The 17,638-nt window shown below is 39.8% G+C and overlaps 2 protein-coding genes and 1 non-coding gene across 5 annotated transcripts in view; 1 reads left to right on the forward strand and 2 right to left on the reverse strand.

The window, feature by feature from the left end:
* The window catches only part of Mrpl48 (mitochondrial ribosomal protein L48), a 61,739-nt gene extending 58,398 nt beyond the window's left edge, over positions 1-3,341 (reverse strand). Inside the window, 2 exon segments of one of the 2 annotated variants that reach the window (NM_001428993.1) lie at positions 1,679-2,765; positions 3,176-3,341. In NM_001428993.1, coding sequence (NP_001415922.1) covers positions 2,721-2,765; positions 3,176-3,289 — 159 coding nt within the window. In that variant the 5' untranslated portion in view covers positions 3,290-3,341 and the 3' untranslated portion in view covers positions 1,679-2,720. 2 annotated transcript variants of the gene reach the window in all.
* A 31-nt stretch (positions 3,342-3,372) lies between these two features.
* Rab6a (RAB6A, member RAS oncogene family) overlaps positions 3,373-17,638 on the forward strand; it is a 38,666-nt gene continuing 24,400 nt past the window's right edge. For both annotated transcript variants that reach the window (NM_053366.2, NM_001414455.1), the window contains 1 exon segment: positions 3,373-3,912. In NM_053366.2, the coding sequence (NP_445818.1) occupies positions 3,843-3,912 (70 nt within the window). In that variant the 5' untranslated portion in view covers positions 3,373-3,842.
* On the reverse strand, positions 11,138-11,278 carry Snora4 (small nucleolar RNA, H/ACA box 4). The gene has a single exon (XR_015655833.1). It is a non-coding gene; the product is annotated as a small nucleolar RNA SNORA4 (small nucleolar RNA).

Raw genomic sequence — 17,638 nt, forward strand, 5'->3', positions numbered from 1 at the left:
TGATAAATATGAAAGAGGCTTCAGAGGAGAAGGAAGCCATGCACCCATCAGTGTAAAACCAAAGCTTAGTTCCATGCACCTGGGTCCTATCTCCTTTGGAGTTGGAGGCAGAATTGCTTGAATTTTGGTCCAGCCAGGATAACATGGTGAGATCTAGGAAGATAGAGGAAAGGGAAGAAGGGGGAGAGGGAACAAAAGTGGAGGCATCAAACCTGATGAGGTATGAAGCATTTGAGGTCAGAATTGGGTTGTACATCCCTCTCTTCCTAATAGCACCAGCTGCTTGGTGACTATAGAGACAAAGCAGCAGGAAGGACTTGATTCATAAAGTTCTGGAGGAAGTACAAAGTAGTTTGAATCCTCAGATGTCACTCCAAAGGCTATTTCAGGAAAGAATGAAAAGCTGGTACCCAGCAGAGCAACAGCCACTCTCACTTTTGTTTGCAAAAGCACTTGAGAAATAGTTTGTTACTGTTCTTTGTAGGTGCTGTTGGGGGTGTCCTATCTGACCTGATAAGCTACCTGTACAATCGATACCTTCAATGCCTTCGTCTTCATCTTCCTCCTCCTTCCCCTTCTTCTGAGACAACGTCTTCTGCTGAAATTCAGGCCCCTCTGAGATTAATTATGTAACCCAAGCTAGACCTCCTGTTAGGATTATAGGTGTGAACTACCAGACTTGGATAGTTTGTTTCTGGGACAAGGTTTTGCTACTTAGTTTAGGCTGGTCTGAAACTCTCCATCATTATTAGTATTAGCTGCTACTGTGGTTTTAAAACTCAAATATTTATGTTATGACCCAGTTTTTCCTTTTTCCTTTTAGATATATATTCAAAAATCCCACCACCTGTTTGAAAGGAACTGCAGGAAAATGGTTTTTTTTTTTTTGTAATTCTTTATTATTGATTGACTTAGTGTTAGGATTAAACAAACCCAAGACATCAGGTATGCAAAGGAAGCACTGTACCCCTGAGCTATTCCTAGCACCAGAACTTCTACCTTCTAATTTATTCTTCATCAGTATATCATCCTGCATTTGATGAGGTACTTGTTTAACCTTGTCTATAACATGAAAATGTATTTTGTGTAGAAGATACTATACGTAGACTTTTTAAAATTCACTTGAGAGACTTTTGATGTTTTTACTTCTACGTTTTTATTTATTTATGTTTTCAAAGCATTTTTGGCAAGATCTTATGTAGCTCAGGCTGGCCTCAAACTCACCTATGTATGATCTTAAACTCCTGCCTCTACTTCCCCCTTACTGGGATTGCAGATTTGAGTTTTGATGTCTTTAAAAGAGTTTTATTATTGCTGAACAGAGATATCCTTTTTAGATCTTGTCCCATGAGATGTTGAAGAGTGGCAGAAATTGTGCTGATGCCAAAATCTAATTCAATGCTTCTTTATTTTTTCTATGAATAGACTTTATTTAGAACTCTTTTCCCTCCTTTGATGCAAGATTTCATGCAGCCTAACTTTGGTATGTAGCTCAGGCTGGCCTTAAACTTATGATCCTCCAAACTCTCTCTCTCTCAAGTGCTACTATGATCCTGGGCATGCACCACTGTGTCTGGCTCTAGAAGATTTTTAGGTGTCCTAAAGAGTAGATTTAGGGCCTCATACATGCGAGAGAAAAAAAATCACTCTACTTCTGGCTCTTATCTCTATCTTTAGGTTTTGTTTGTTTGTTTATTTTGTTTTTTTTGTTTTTGAGGTAGGACCTCACTCTATACCTTAGACTAAGCTGGAACTAACTCTGTAGCCCAGGCTTGCCTGTACATGACAACAATCTTCTTGGTTTAGCTTCCTGAGGGTTGGAATTACGATGTGAAGCACTAGATAGAGAATAGTTAGATTTACAAAGGCCATTATAGAAGTTCCCATATACCACTCCAGAATCCTCTATTAACAGCTTACATCAATAGAACTTACATGTTATAATAAATTAATCAGTATCAAAATACTGTTATTAATTAAAATTCATGTTATACTCAAATTATTGTGTATTTGTCTAATACTCTTTTTTTAGGGATCTCATTTAGATGAAAACATACATTTAATTATACGTTATGTAATTGTCCACATTATGCTTAGTTCATGTTTTCTTACGGCATTCACCTTTATCTTATTGGAACGTGAATCAGGTTGACAATTGGAAATGTTTAGGATGGCTAATTTAAGAGAGCCCCACTCGGGGTTGGGGATTTAGCTCAGTGGTAGAGCGCTTGCCTAGGAAGGGCAAGGCCCTGGGTTCGGTCCCCAGCTCCGAAAAAAAAGAACCAAAAAAAAAAAAAAAAGAGAGAGCCCCACTCAGGTCTATCCAGAAGTTCTGCTTTAAGGGGAAAGGGTGATCTCTTAAATACTCTTTTCCGCAGATTCGTGATTGTGTTGAGGCATGTTGTGTGACCTTTTCCAAAGCTGCATCGCTATGTGGACAGTCGTTTCTTATCTGCAATATCAGGGGTTTGGTTTATATAATATCTAAACCCATTTCTAGCACGTAGTATATGGTTCTCATCTGACGAAATGGACATCCAAAAACATAGGCCACTCAACAGAGGATCACGCCAACACACACTAGGGAATTTGATGGCTTAACAGTAAGGAGACAGCAGAGGTTCAAATAAAACCTTGATTCCATTACATGACTATGTGGATTTTGCAAGTCATTTCCTTCTGCTGGGCTCCAGTTTCCTCATCCACAAAATGGAGAGGACTTATTTCTGGTAGTTATGAAACTCCACGGAGTAACGGAGGGGAATCTATAAACGAAGATGCGGAGCAAAGAATTATGTTTAGAAGGTTAGTGCAAACAGGGGCTGACCTGAGGAAGGAGAAGGAACGTTAAGGGTTTTGCACTTATGATGCACCTTAGAGTGACCCAACCCCACCCACGCATTGCTGCGGTCATTCCACCTTGGTTCCGGCTCCGCCTCCGTCCCACCTTCTTTTCCCTCCTCCCGCCTCCAATCGCCTTGCGTCGAGCCACACTTCCCATGGCCGCCAGGACCCTACACCTTCCTCTGCGCGAGAGTCGCGCGCGCTCTCGCGCCGCCACCTCACTCAGCATCTGCCCTCCCTCTGCTTTTTTCTGATTGGCTCGACTGTCAGTGACGTCAGCGTTCCTTCTCCACCCCCCCCCCCCCCCGACTCCCTGAGTCCCCTCGCCTACCCGGAACTCGGTCCCGCCTCCTCCTGTCTTCTCCAGACGCCAGTCGAAACCTGATCGGCCCCTTTCTCCGCGGCACGGGAGGAGCCCGGAGAGCTGGCGAAACCAGGAAGGCATTGGAGGTGACGCGCACGCGCACGCACCCACGCACGCACGTCCGAGGCCGGCCGGGCTCAGGCTCGCGCCCGGACTCGCCCCGCATCCGTGCCAGAGGCTCGCGCACTCAGCGGGTTGGGCTGCGGTGGCGGCGGCGGCGGCTGCTGTGGGAGCCCGAGCGCTGCGCGTGCTAGGTCCTAGACGCGTCTGCGGCGCTCGCCCCGCCACCCTCCTCTCTCACCTCAGTCTCCGCGCCGCGTTCTGAGGGAAGGAACGGCGCTAGGCTAGCGAAGCCCGAGCGCACCGCTGGCTGCCTCCGACACCGCCCTGCGTCCCTTCGCGGTCGCGGGCCTGGCTGGGTGCTAGGCGACTCTGCGGGGAGGCGGCGGCGACGGCTGCCGGTCGGTGGAGTCACTCTCCCTTCAGCCTCGCCCCTCTGCTCGGCCCTGCAGGGGCCGAGAGGACTCCGAGGCTGCCCCTTCCGCTCGGCCCTCTTCGTCAGCGGGTTGGAGCTGCAGCGGTCTGGAAGAGGTCTTTGAGCTGAGGCGGCGGCGGCGGCTCCTCCGGCTCCATCATGTCCGCGGGCGGAGACTTCGGGAATCCGCTGAGGAAATTCAAGCTGGTGTTCCTAGGAGAGCAGAGCGGTGAGTGCGCGGCTCCCCCGCTCCTGGCAGCCGGCCGCGGCTTCCCCGCACCGCCCCCAGTGCAGCCCTTCTGGTCGCTGAGGCTCCCCGCCGGCCTCGCTCTTCCTAACCCCCCTCCCCACCAGCCCTTCCCCGGGGTCCCCTGGCTCCCCTTGTCCCTGGCTCCTCCTCGCTAGGATCTATCGGGCTTTTAGCCGAGACCTCCGATCCTCGTCCGGACTCCGCCGCCCGCTGCCGGGCCCTCTCGGGCCGCTCTGTCCTCCTCAGCCCTCACCCCGCCCAGCCTCCAGTCCATCTCTTTCTTCCTCTGCTCTGCGTGGTCTCCTGCACCGGGGCCGGCTTTCTGGGGCCCCACCCTTGTTCCTTGCTCCTTTTCCGGTTCCCATTGGAACTGGTAGTGAGGTCCCACTCCGAGAAGCCCCCAACTCTGGGGAACGGGCCCCTCTTCAACCTTGGATGAAGGAGGGTGGGATCTGGGCGTTGTTTTCCCCTGAGGCTTGGCTCTGAGTTGTACAAGTCTCCTGGAAGGTGCGAAGTGGTGGTCAGAGAAAAACAATTCTCGCTCAGTTTTCACCTAAATGAAGAATTAGGGTTAGTGAGTTAATATATTTCAACTGAAATCGACTTGAAAAGAGGTGGCGTTGCCAGTGATGATTTTGGTCCCTTGGATTGGGACTGGTTGGAAATCCTTATTTTCTATTGATTTTCATCATTGACAATTCTCTTGGCACTGTTGATGCCTTTTCGATCTCTGCCAGATGCTATGTCATGATCAGTTTACTTCGAATTTTTCTCTTCTCACTTCCCCCTTTTCTCGTTTCAACATGAAATATTTAGGTATCTTTATGATGATAAAAGCAAGGATTAACGGGTGAAATGTTAATTATTAATTTCTTCTTGAGTATTTTCCAATTACATATTTAAGATGTATGTGAGAGGCTTAAAATAATACATCTTTGTTTTGTAAGATTGCCTTTGGGTAATAGGGTAATAGATCATCTAGCTCTCTAAATTAGATTAGAATACTATTTGCGTTAACTGATTTTTTTTTAATATATACCTAATATTTCATAGGATCCTGTGAGTGAAATTGTAATGTCATTTGCCTGGTCAAGGTTCTGCAGTCACTGTTCTTTCTAATAGATACAAGGTACTAATTTTGTAATGGTTGTCACGAAGATTACTTGTTTCAACAACTTTATATTATACAAACTGAACAGTAATTCAGAGATTATAATCTTTGTTTTTCTCTACATTTTTCTTGACCATCATTAAATTCAGACACTGGGGGATTAGTTCCAAGTAATCAAACAATGAATACCTACTAAGTATCTTAGATGAAGTTATGGAGAACATTATTTGGAGTGGAAAGCATATAAATGGTAAAATATTCTTAGCTTTTATTGTTAGGTTGCACTATTTATACCAATTTGGAACTTTATATCTGGTTAACACCGATTGCAATTTTACCTTCAGCAGGACCTGAGAAATAATTTTTCCTCATATGTTTGGATTTGTCTTCCCTATAACCTTGTTTAATGGAAAGAGCTCTTCTCCCTCTTGTTTGCTTTTGGATATTTCTTAAGTATAAACGTCCAGGCCAGCAAGATGGCTCAGTGAGTAAAACAGGCACTCACCACCACATCTGACAACCTAAATTCAATCCCCAGGCCCTATACAGTAGAAAGGGAGAGCCAACTCTCAGAAGTTGTACTCTGATCTCCATGAACATCCACCTACAATAAATACATAAATGTAAGAATAAAATTTTTTTTTCTCGGAGCTGGGGACCGAACCCAGGGCCTTGCGCTTGCTAGGCAAGCGCTCTACCACTGAGCTAAATCCCCAACCCAAGAATAAAAAATTTTTAAATAAAATAAGCATTTCCTTAGGTGAGTAACTTGATGAAAACCTGTGAAATTGATCCTGATCCTGTTAGTGTTACATGGCAGTTTCAGGACAGTGCCGTACATAAAATAAAGTTCATTGGTCATTGTTAATAATAGGTTTGAGTGTGCTTATTGTACAGTCTATGGAGATTGTTGACTGCTTCATGTGTGATACAGGACTAAATTTAGTTTACACAAAAATCCATTAATCTTTCTGTTGAAGTTTTTATCATACATAGAGGTCTTAACTTATACTTAACTACAGGTTTCCTTTGGATTTCTTGAGTGTGTTAGAGTTGTATGACTTCTCATTTTCTTTGGTTACTCTTTTTCTTTTTGAGCTAGAGTTACATTCTGAGTTACAGCTAGCCCAGGCTGGTTTCAAATTTGGAGTCCTTTTGCCTCAGCTTCTGAGTTCTGGGATTTCAGGGGGAGCTACCATACCCATTTTTATTTTCATTTCCTTTCTTTTTTTTCTATTTGAAAAATTTTTTGAGGCAATTTCATGTAGTGAGGTTTACCATGAACTAGATCTGTATAGACCAAACTTGCCTTGAATATCTGATGATCTTGTCTTCACCCAAGTGCTGGAATTACAAGTGGTTGCCACTGTGTTTGGTTTATGTGGCACTAGGTACCACAGATTTAGTTAATGTCATGAGTTTTGGCAGTCTTATTTTCTCTTTATTCTAGTAGTATATGATAAAGGAATGTTAAACTGCATAAGTCCTAACATCTCCTTCAGGAGAATCTTTACACCATACATACTGAGCTATAGCCTCAGTCATAAAAAAATTAATTTTTTTAAGTTGGCAAATAGAGTACGGAAAACAGTAATATGTTTTAATATGACTTTTTCATTCTGTGTGTGTGTGTGTGTGTGTGTGTGTAAGTGGAGAGAGACAGACAGTGTAGCCCAGGCTGGCCTTGAAGGTACCAGATCCTCCTATATCAGCTTCTCAGGTCTGTCATTTCTTTCTTTAGATAATTTATCAACTATTCCTTTTCATTCATTCTCAACCTTCCCAAGTGGAAACTAAATAATACCTTGTTAGATTTAACTATGTGTGTATGTATACATTTCTATATATTAGCACAGTTTTAGATTTATGGAAAATTGAGAAGATAGTACAGAGGATACCTATGCATCCTGCACCCTCTTTCCAACTAGTACCTTACATTAATAAGGTACATCTGTTAAAATTAAATGGCCAAATATTGATTATATTATCTAAAATTCATTATTTATTTAGATTTCCTTAGCTTTAAAAACAATATTCTTTTTCTGTTTCAGCTTTCCTTTCTATATATAGAAACAACCTTTCTATATATAATTTAACCACATTACATTAAGTTATGTATCAGATTTCACTTGTTTTCTTTAGGGTTATGTTTGCATGCTTTTTGCTCTTTAGAACTGTGAGGTTAATTATCTTTTGAGATCATCATATTGCTAAGTAATGCTATCCAATACATTTGACACTGAAAGATTGATTTTTGTTTTCACAGTCAGTGTCTGTAGCTTTCTTATGCATTAGTAAAGGCCTGTAGAGTCTATGTTACATTGATGTAAGTTGCTATGAATTATTTATTTTTAAGTCTGTTAGAAATCCACAATTAAGCTTTTAAAGACTGTGGTCTTTGGAATAGCCTTCTTTGTTTTCTTAATAGTATTTACCACATTTATAATATTTTATGTGTTTGTTTTATGTGTTTCCCTGGGCAGAACAGAATGCAAGCTCCATAAAAATTATCTTTTTATGTTCATCGAACCCGTATTACTAGCAGAGAACCAGTTTCATGGTTGCTGCTCAGAAATTTGGTGACCAAACAGTAGTTAAATGTAATAGTCGTCAAAGCTATTAGCCTATTAACTGTTTCTCTAAAACACTAAAAGAACTCACTTGTCTACATATTATACTTTTTTTCCATTTTGATTTAAACAGGATTTCTTTCCCCAGCTAAAACTATTAACTTATTTGCTGTTAGTATAATACAAAAAAAGTACGTCAAATATGCAGATGATGTGGTCATGTGATTTTATTTAGCTTTTCAAATGAACGATACCCTGCTCTGTAATTGTTTTAGCACTTGACAGATTTCATTAATCTCATGAGTTTTGGCAGTCTTATTTTCTCTTTATTCTAGTAGTATATGATAAAGGAATGTTAAACTCCATAAGTCCTAACATCTCCTTCAGGAGGATCTTTTGTTATTATCAGGCTATTGTCTAGAAATCCAGAGGGGCCTTTAGGAGTGTCATTAAGTGGTTTACAATGGAATTTACTGCAAATGTAATTGTTATTGATTATTAGTGAACATGATGGTAAGGAGACATGCATAACTAATACTGCTTTTTTCACTTTGCATTACCCTTTTTCTGACAACTTTTTGAACTACAATATGCTAAGTAGGGAAAAGGTGTCAGAGACTAGTAATACTGAGTGCTATAATAGTGTAGTATGGGTCACTCTGCTGTATTGGGTATTTTGCATTTATTATCTGAAAATTCCTTATGGGTAGAACCTATTAAACCACTTAAAGTGTTTCAGTAAACTACTTAAGTTTTTACTAAACAATGAATTTGCCAGACTCTTAGAAAAATTTTACATTTAAATAGTCTTCATAATGGCACTATATACAATAAGTCCTGTTTATTATTTTTAATGATGAAGAAGCTGAAACATAAAAAGATGTTGAGTAATTTGCCAAAGGTCAGTGGCCAGTACTAACATTGGAAATTTGAACTTTGTGCTCTTAATCTTTACTATCAAGTTGTAAGGTTTAAAAATAAGATACAGAAGATATTCCCTTTGAGTTTCTTAGTTTGCAAAATGAAGCTGCAAGGACAAAATGGCCTGATACTATCATATCCAGTAGCTCTCAAACTGACCTGCTGTTCCCCAGAAATCGAATAAGACCCTACAAGAAGGGATCCATAAACCCCATATGGATCCAGAATATTAAGATGCTATATTTTTTCACTCTTACTTCCTTATAGGTATATAGTGTAATTTCTAAGAGCCTACCTGCTATGTGAAGCATGTCAAAAGCAACTGTAAGAGTATAGCCGTCTTCCATTGAGTTAAACATTATGAAGCTTTGCAAATACTATAAAACACTGCCATTCTCATTGAGTTTTTGCTTGTAGTTTTTTTAAATAAAAATTGTTGGACTGGAGAGATGGCTCAGGTTAAGAGCACTGACTGCTCTTCCAGAGGTTCTGAGTTCAATTCCCAGCAACCACATGGTGGCTCACAACCATCTGTAATGGGATCTGATGCCCTCTTCAATGTCTGAAAACAGCAACAGTGTACTCATAAAAATAAAGGAAATCTTTAAAGAAATTTGTTAACATGTAATGAGATTTATTACTATTTTAGATATATTAAGTACTTTTAATTTTTCATAATTAGATTTTAGTATACTAAATACTGATACAATCCTTTCACACACATTTCTTTAATGTCCTCAACAATTTGTAAGGACTAACAATCCAACCAAATGGTAATACTTCTCTGTAATCTCAGTACTTAGGAGGTAGAAACAAGAGGATCAAGAATTCCAGGTTCTCCTCTTATCCACAGAGCCATCTTGCTGGTCCTACCTTGTTTTTTTATGTCAAGGTTTCTTACTGAACCTAAAGGTTACTGATTCATCTAGACTGGCTGACCAGCAACCTCCAGGAATCTTACTGTCTCTGCATCTGCAATGCTGGGATTTCAGATATACATGGTGCCCACCCTTCCTTCCTTCCCTCCTTCCTTTTTTAATGTCCAACTTGGATACTTAATACACAGGACTTTAGGGTTGGGGATTTAGCTCAGTGGTAGAGCGCTTGCCTAGGAAGCGCAAGGCCCTGGGTTCGGTCCCCAGCTCTGAAAAAAAGAACCAAAAAAAAAAAAAAAATACCCAGGACTTTACTAAGCCGTATTTCCCTATTCCCTAGATTACTACTTCTTGGAGTTAGGAATGGTGTGATGAATGTCTGTAATCCTAGCATGGGAGGTCAAGACAAGATTATTGCTGCAAGTTTGAGGAAAACATGGGTTTTATAATGAATTCAAGGCTAGCTGTCTCAAAAAGGAAATGGGGCTGGAAAGATGCCTGAGCATTTAAGAGCATTTGTTTTGCAGAAGACCTCGCTTGATCACAACTATCCATAACTAAAGCTTCAGGGGAGCCAATGCCTTCTGACCTTGTGCACTAGGCTATGGGCACCAGGCAGGCACATAGTTTACATTTATGCAAGCGAAACACTCATGCATATAAAATAAATCTACAACAAATATTTAGGGGATTAAAAGCACCAAAAAGGTCTGGGTGTGGTGGCACATTTTTTTTAATCCCAGCAATTGAACAGGCAGACACAAGTGTGTCCTGGTGAGTTTGAGGCCAATCTGGTCTACATAGTGAATTTTAGGTCAACCAGGGCTACATAGTGAGAACTTGCCTCCAAAAACAGAACAAAAAATGAAGGAGTGGGTATACATTTTATTTAGAACTCCTGCCTTGTATGTTTAAACTCTGTCCCAAGTACCTGTGGGAGCATGACAAATAACAGTTAAAAAATTTGCCTTTCTCCTTCCTCATTTTTTTCTTTTTTTGAAAAGTGTGTGTGTGTGTGTGTGTGTGTGTGTGTGTGTGTGTGTGTGTGTGTCAGAATATATGCATACATGCATCTGTACTATGTGCATTACCCATTGAGGTCAAAAGAGGACCTTGGATCCCACTTGGAACTGGGGTTATAACTTGAATCTAGGATTTCTGGAAGAGCAGGAAGGGCTCTTAACTGCTGAACCATCTCTCCAGTCAATTAGGCTAGGCTGGCCATCCAGTGAATTCACTGGCTTTTCCTTCCCAGCACTGGGATAGCAAACTGTACTCAGCCTTTTCCATTAGTGCTGTCAAGTAAATGCATATCCTCATGCAAGCACCCTTCTCACTAAGCTGTCTGTCTAATTTCCTTCCTTCCTTCCTTCCTTCCTTCCTTCCTTCCTTCCTTCCTTCCTTCCTTCCTTCCTTCCTGACAAGGTCTCAAGTAGGCCAGGGTGACTTCAAAAAAGAAAGGAAGAAAGAATTAAGGGCTGAAAAGGTAGCTCAACAGTTAGCACTTGCTGTTCATTTAAGCCCCCATTTGTTCTTAAAAGCAGGAACAGGCAATCATGGTAATACACTGCTGTAATCCTAACTCTTAAGGGTTTGAGGCAGGTAGGTCCAGCCATCCTTGTCTATATAGTGAATTTGGGTAGCAAGCAGCAAGACCTTTATTTATTTATTTTTTTGAAATAAAGAGGTTGTTTAATATAATCCAAAACCTAGACATCTCTGCAATCAATGTAGGCCACAATATAGTAATGAACCATAGTAAGTGGTATAGTCCACTGTGGAGTGTGGTCTTACTCATTCTGCCAAATAGCATGAATTGGTTAAGGTTATTAGCAAGACCTTTATATTATTAGGTTTTTATTTGTTTGTTTGGAAATGGGAACTCACTGTATAGCATCATTTGACCTGAAACTTGCTATGTGTGCTAGGTGTCCTAAATTTAGAGATCTGCCTACCTCTGCATTTCCAGTACTGGGATTAAAGGCATCCCCCCAACCACACACACACACTGTTAGTTTCACTTTTATTTTATGTGTATTCATATTTTATTTGCATGTATATATTGCAAAACATGAGCATGCCTGGTGCCTTGAGAGGCCAAAAGAGGTTGATGGATCCTCTGAGACTAGAGTTACAGATAGTTGGAGCTGCCATGCAGGTAGTTAAGAACCAAACCTAGGTCCTCTGGAAAAGCAGCAAGTGCTCTGAACCCCACTGAGCCTTCTCTCCAGCCACATAGGTCTTTGTAAGTTAACCTCTCATTTACTTTATCTATATCCGTTCTTAAGTACTCAAAACATTAGTGATTTTTGGCTAAATTTTTATTTTTTACATATAATACAGGATTTCACTTGTAGGCCCATTTGTTTGTGTTTTGTTTTTTTTTCAGTGCTAGTTCTAATGTTAGATCATTAGTTTTGTTGGCCATATTACCTGTAGAATTACTATATTCTGGACAGAATAATCCTGGTTGACATTTTTTTCTTGTGTGTGTGTGTTTCTATGTATGAGTTCATGTGTGAGCTTGTGTGTGGAAGTCAGAAGACAAAGTTGGATGTTGTTACTAGGATCTCATCCCCTGTTTCTCTCATTGATTTGGCACTCACTGGTTAGACTAGGCTATCTGACAGGCCAGAGAGTCCCAAGAAACCACCTACTTCTTCCTCCCAGTGCTGAAATGATAAACAGATGTCTACATGGCTAGCATCTCTCCCCCTTAAACCTTGCTTTTTGGGGTCAACACTGAACCAAAGACTTTAGATATGCTAGCTAGCCAAAACTTTCCTAACTGCTCTATCCTTAGCCCTAGTCAGTGGAATTCTTTTCTGTGTTTATCTGTTTCCCCATGTACACAGCCCTCTTTCTCTTTATATAGCACAGACTGACCTGGAACTTGATATTTCTGCCTTAGTCTCTTGTATGCTAAGACTACAAGTGAGCTTCCATGCCTGGGTTACGAATTTCTTTTTCTTTTCTTTTCTTTTCTTTTTTCCTTTTTTTTTTTTTTTCCCTTTTTTTTGGAGCTGGGGACTGAACCCAGGGCCTTGCGGTTGCTAGGCAAGCACTCTACCACTGAGCTAAATCCCCAACCCCTGAATTTCTTTTTCATAATCATACTTTGAAGTGAATAGCAGCTCTCAAAACTTTTAATATGGGTTGGGGATTTAGCTCAGTGGTAGAGCGCTTGCCCTGGGTTTGGTCCCCGGCTCCGAAAAAAAGAATCAAAAAAAAAAAAAAAACTTTTAATATTTAAATGATTTTTTTTAAGTAGTGAAAGGAAGAAAATAGAGACTTAGTCAATGTAGCCACCTTGGGAAAAGGTCAAAGAGATCAATGACTCCTCTAAATCATCTAGCAAGTGACTTTAACCATAAAGCAAGATTGAGGAAACTTAACCTAGGAGAGAAAAGATCTTATATCCTGAGTATCTAGAGTTAGTCTATGGTTAATAACTTGTTGAAGAAAATGTGGGCTTTTTAAAAGACCATTGAGTTTGATCATAGTGTTGTGAGACTTTGATCCCAGCGCTCAGGATACGAGGAAGGCACTTCTGAGTTCGAGGCCAGTCAGAGTTACACAAAGAAACCAGTCTTGAAAAAAAGAAAAGGGCCATTAGGTTTCTCAAAAGAATCAATTAGTGGTTTATTTACTTGCTTGCTTGCTTATTTATTTATTTATTTATTTGTAAATAGTTTCAGTAGAGTTTTGGAGAATTGAGGTTTTGCATCTTTATTGGCTAGGGTTTTTGGCAATTTGATACAAACTAGAGTCATCTGAGAGGAAGAGATCTCATTTGAGAAAATGTCTCTCTCCATTTGATAGGGTTATAGACAAGCCTTTTCTGCTGCACCCCCACATTCCCTCAGCATTTTTTTAAAATGATATAGGGGATTTCAGCCTACTATGGGTAGTGCTACCCATAGACAGGTGGTTCTGAGTTGTGTAAGAAAGCAGGCCGAGCATTGGAGTGAGCAGTAAGCAGTGTTCTATGGCTTCTGCCTCAGTTCTTATGATGTGAAAGTATAAGACAAACCCTTTCCTCCCTAAATTGCTTATGGTCATGGTGTTTTATCACAGCGATAGAAATCCTAACTAGGACAATAAGTAAGCAATAAGTATGATGTATTTTAAAAGTTAAAGCCAGGGATTGAAGAGGTGGCTCACATTGGCTATTAGCAGACCCTGGTTTTATTCCCAGCACCCACATAGCCACTCACAACCAGTAACTTCAGTTCCAGGAGATCTAGTATCCTTCTCTAGATCTTCCAGCACCAGGCACACATGTGGTGCAGAGAATACATGTAAGCAAAACACCCATACACATAAAATAATTTTTTAAGAAGAAAAGTTAAAAGATAGGCTTGGCCTCCCATACCTGTAATTTCCACACTTAAAAACTTGAGGCTAGTCTGGTCTACAGTGTGAGATCCTGTGTTTTTTTTTTTTTTTTTTCTCTTCTTTAATTTGTGATTTAATCATATGTGGTTTTGCATTCTTCAGATGTTTTCCCTTGGAGTTGGAGAGATGGATCAGTGGTTAAGAGCACTGGCTGCTCTTCCAGAGGATCTGGGCTGAATTTCCAGCACCCACATGACAGCTCATTAAGCTCCCGATTGTTTGTAACTCCAGTTCTAAGGGATTTGACGCACTCACACAGACATATATGCAGGCAAAACACCAATGCAAATTAAAATTTTTAAAGTAAAAATAAATGCATATATTTTCCTTTTTTAATTAAATTTTAATATATAAAAGTACAGAGATTGTCATAAACTATTAATGCTTAATCAGTAGATACTAGTATTTTTTTTAACTATATAATATACCCACCCACAAGTTGCACCTCCTCAAAGTCTGTTATTTTGATTCTTTTTAAAATTACATATACTTATTGTTTATGTATATGCATGCACTCATACCTGCTGTGGTAAGTGTGGCAGAAAATAAACAATTTGTAGGAACTTTATCTTTCTACAATATGGGTTTTGGTGCTTAGGTCATCCGACTTGGTGGCAAACACCTTAACAGGTTGAGCCTTCCCTCTGCCTTTGTTTTGGAAATATCTTACTCTGTAGCTTAGAGTGGTTTTGAACCCATGTGGTGGTTTGAATATGATTGGCCCAGGGAGTGGCTGTATTAGGAGGTGTGGCCCTATTAGAATAGGTATGGCCTTGTTGGAGGAAGTGTATCACTTTGGGGGTGGGCTTTGAGAGAGATTCCTCCTAGCTTCCTTTAGAACAAGACGTAGGACTCTCAGCTCTTCCAGTGCCATGCCTTCCTAGATGCTGCCATGCTTCCTGCCATTATGATAATAGATTGAACCTCAGAACCTGTAAGCCAGCCCCAATTAAATGTTGTCCATTATAAGAGTTTCCTTGGTCATGGTGTCTCTTCACAGCAATGGAGACACTAACTCAGACAACCCATAACAGTCTTTCTGCTTCAGCCTTCCAAGTGATGCTGGGACCAGAGGAGTGAATTACCAATGCCTGACATAAAGTGGATCATCTTGAAACAATTTACTTGGTTCCTAAAAAGATTGAAAGCATCATTGAGATATCCTTGATATTTGTGTATACATGTGGTTGTTCACAGAAGCCTTCCTTATACTGATATGCTTTATGTGTTTTTGATATTTACTATTTCAAGCTCTAATATCTATAGATTAGTGTTTTTTAGTTGAACTCTCTGAGGTGTGAGAATTGTTACATATTTGTTTTGTCTAGTATACGAGTGTTAGGACTGGATAATTTGCTTTTACATTTTACTGACTTTTAGCTTCAATAACTTCATGTGGTTAGTAAACTTTTTCTGATCTAACCCTTCTATTAAAACTAAAGAATAGGGCTGGAGAGATGGCTCAGCGGTTAAGAGCACCCGACTGCTCTTCCAGAGGTCATGAGTTCAATTCCCAGCAACCACATGGTAGCTCACAACCATCTGTAAAGAGATCCGATGCCCTCTTCTGGTGTGTCTGAAGACAGCTACAGTGTACTTATATAAATAAATGAATAAATCTTTAAAAAAAAAAAACTAAAGAATATCCCTTCAGAAATACTTGTGCACATACTTTGGGAAAAACCATTAATACACACACACACACACACATATATATACACACTATATATATGTATTCTGTATATACATATACATAATATATACAGTATGTATATATTATGTGTGTGTGTGTATGTATGTATGTATGTATGTATGTATGTATGTATGTATGTATGTATAGGGGCTAGAGAAATTGGAGAGAATGCTCAGTGGTTAAGGGCATTGGCTGTTCTTCCAGAGAACCTGGGCTCTATTCTCATTACACACACAATGGTTTACAACCGTCTGTAACTCCAGTTCCAGGAAATACTACATCTTCTGGCCTCTGAGGGCACCAAACATGCACACAATGCAGGCCAAACACTTATACATATAAAATAAAAAATAAACAAAGAGATCTGTAAAATTTTATGGTATATATAACCCTTGTATGTTTATGTATATATAACCCAGCATTTCAGAGGCTGAAGCATGAGGATTTCAATTTCAAGTTCAGTGCTTACATAGAGAGATTTTTCCAAAAACGGTAACAGTAAAAACAAAACAAACCCAAAAAACCAAAGCAAAAACCTCATACTTCAAAATAAATTTGTTGAATAAAGGAAGAAAGGGGAATATAATGACTCAAATTCAGATAGGTTTTTAAGCCATTAAAGATATTTCAACCTGTAGTTAGTCTTTAACAACAGCCATGGAGGGGGGCGGGGAACTACTCTTAATACCTTTTAGAGCCTAAATTTTGGTGTCTAGGTCTTTGTTGTTGTTGTTGTTGTTGTTTTAAGGTAACAGGTGCAGAGAGTGGTGTGACCCCTGTCTAATCCCAGCATTTCAGTTACTAAAATTCAGAAATACTATGCATTTGAGTCCAGCCTGGGCAACATCCCAAATTTCAGGTCAGCCTAGGATATACAATGAGACCCTGTCTCAAAAAGTCAGAAGGTAGGGATATAATTCAGAATAAAGTTCTTGCTCTGTGTTTGATCCCTAGTACTACAAAAAGTAATAGGAAAACAAAGTAAGATGACAGAATATCATCATTGTGCTAAACTCGTTTAAGCTCAATGGCTCACGTCTTTAATCTCAGCACTAGGGAGGTAGAAACAGTCAAGCCTGCTCTTTATTAAGATCCAGGCCAAAAAACAGATCCCATTTCAAAAAACAAAACAAACAACCAAAAGAAAAACAAAACTGATCCTACATCCACAAGCTTATAATTAATGTGTGTGTTTTTCTAGCCCCCTCAAATTTTGATATTGTGGATTAAACCATAGGGCTGGGCTTATGCTTATCACACAGCATACTGATACCCACTGATGATATGGAAGAGATACATAGGGTAATGTATGAAGAAGAGGGTTGAGATTGGGGCCATGCTCCTTCTAATCCTTGCACACCTCTGTGTTTTTTAGCAACCCAGAACCTCTCCAGTTGCTGTCTTTTTAGATTTTTATAAGGAAGCTTCTATACTTTGGCTATTACTGATTAGCTCAGTCTCTGCTTCTGCTCTTATTCTAGAGATAGTGCTAAAAGTTCTAACTCTAATCATATGATTAGATCTGAACACTAGTTTTCCATCCTTTGGGATTTTCAGAAACAATCTTTTTGACATTAAGTTAGAGCGGCTTATTAGGAATAATACAGGATAGTCCATTTGGTCTTACTACTTCTATCATAAGTAAAACACAAGAGCTTTAGAAGCTATATAGTTTGAACTTAAGTAGACAGAAGTACACATTTATTTTATTATGTTACATCCCTAAATTTATGTTAAGGTCATAATCTGCAGTGTCTTAGCATGTGAGGGGTTTTGGAGAAATAGTTAGACTGAGATAATACTGGGTATGGTCCTAATACAGTAAAATTGATAGACTAATAAAGGGGAAATTTAACCACATTTGTACTGAGAGAGGAGTAAGAAACGATCGAGATCATGTTGAAACTCTATACACCAAAGAATGCCAAGGATTGGTAGAAAACCAGCAGAATCTCTGGAAAAGGAGTAGAGCACGTTTGCCCTCAGAAGGACCCAACACTGCTAATCTTGTAACCTTGGGTTTCTTGTCTACAAAACAGTGAATTATTTTCTGTTGTTAAGTTACTTATACTTTATTATAGCATCTCTAGCAAGTTACAATGTGTAATATTATTTTGCAACTAAACATAAAATCCAT

This window comes from Rattus norvegicus, chromosome 1, assembly GCF_021556685.1.
Source record: "Rattus norvegicus strain SHRSP/BbbUtx chromosome 1, alternate assembly SHRSP_T2T, whole genome shotgun sequence".
Lineage (NCBI taxonomy): Eukaryota > Metazoa > Chordata > Mammalia > Rodentia > Muridae > Rattus > Rattus norvegicus.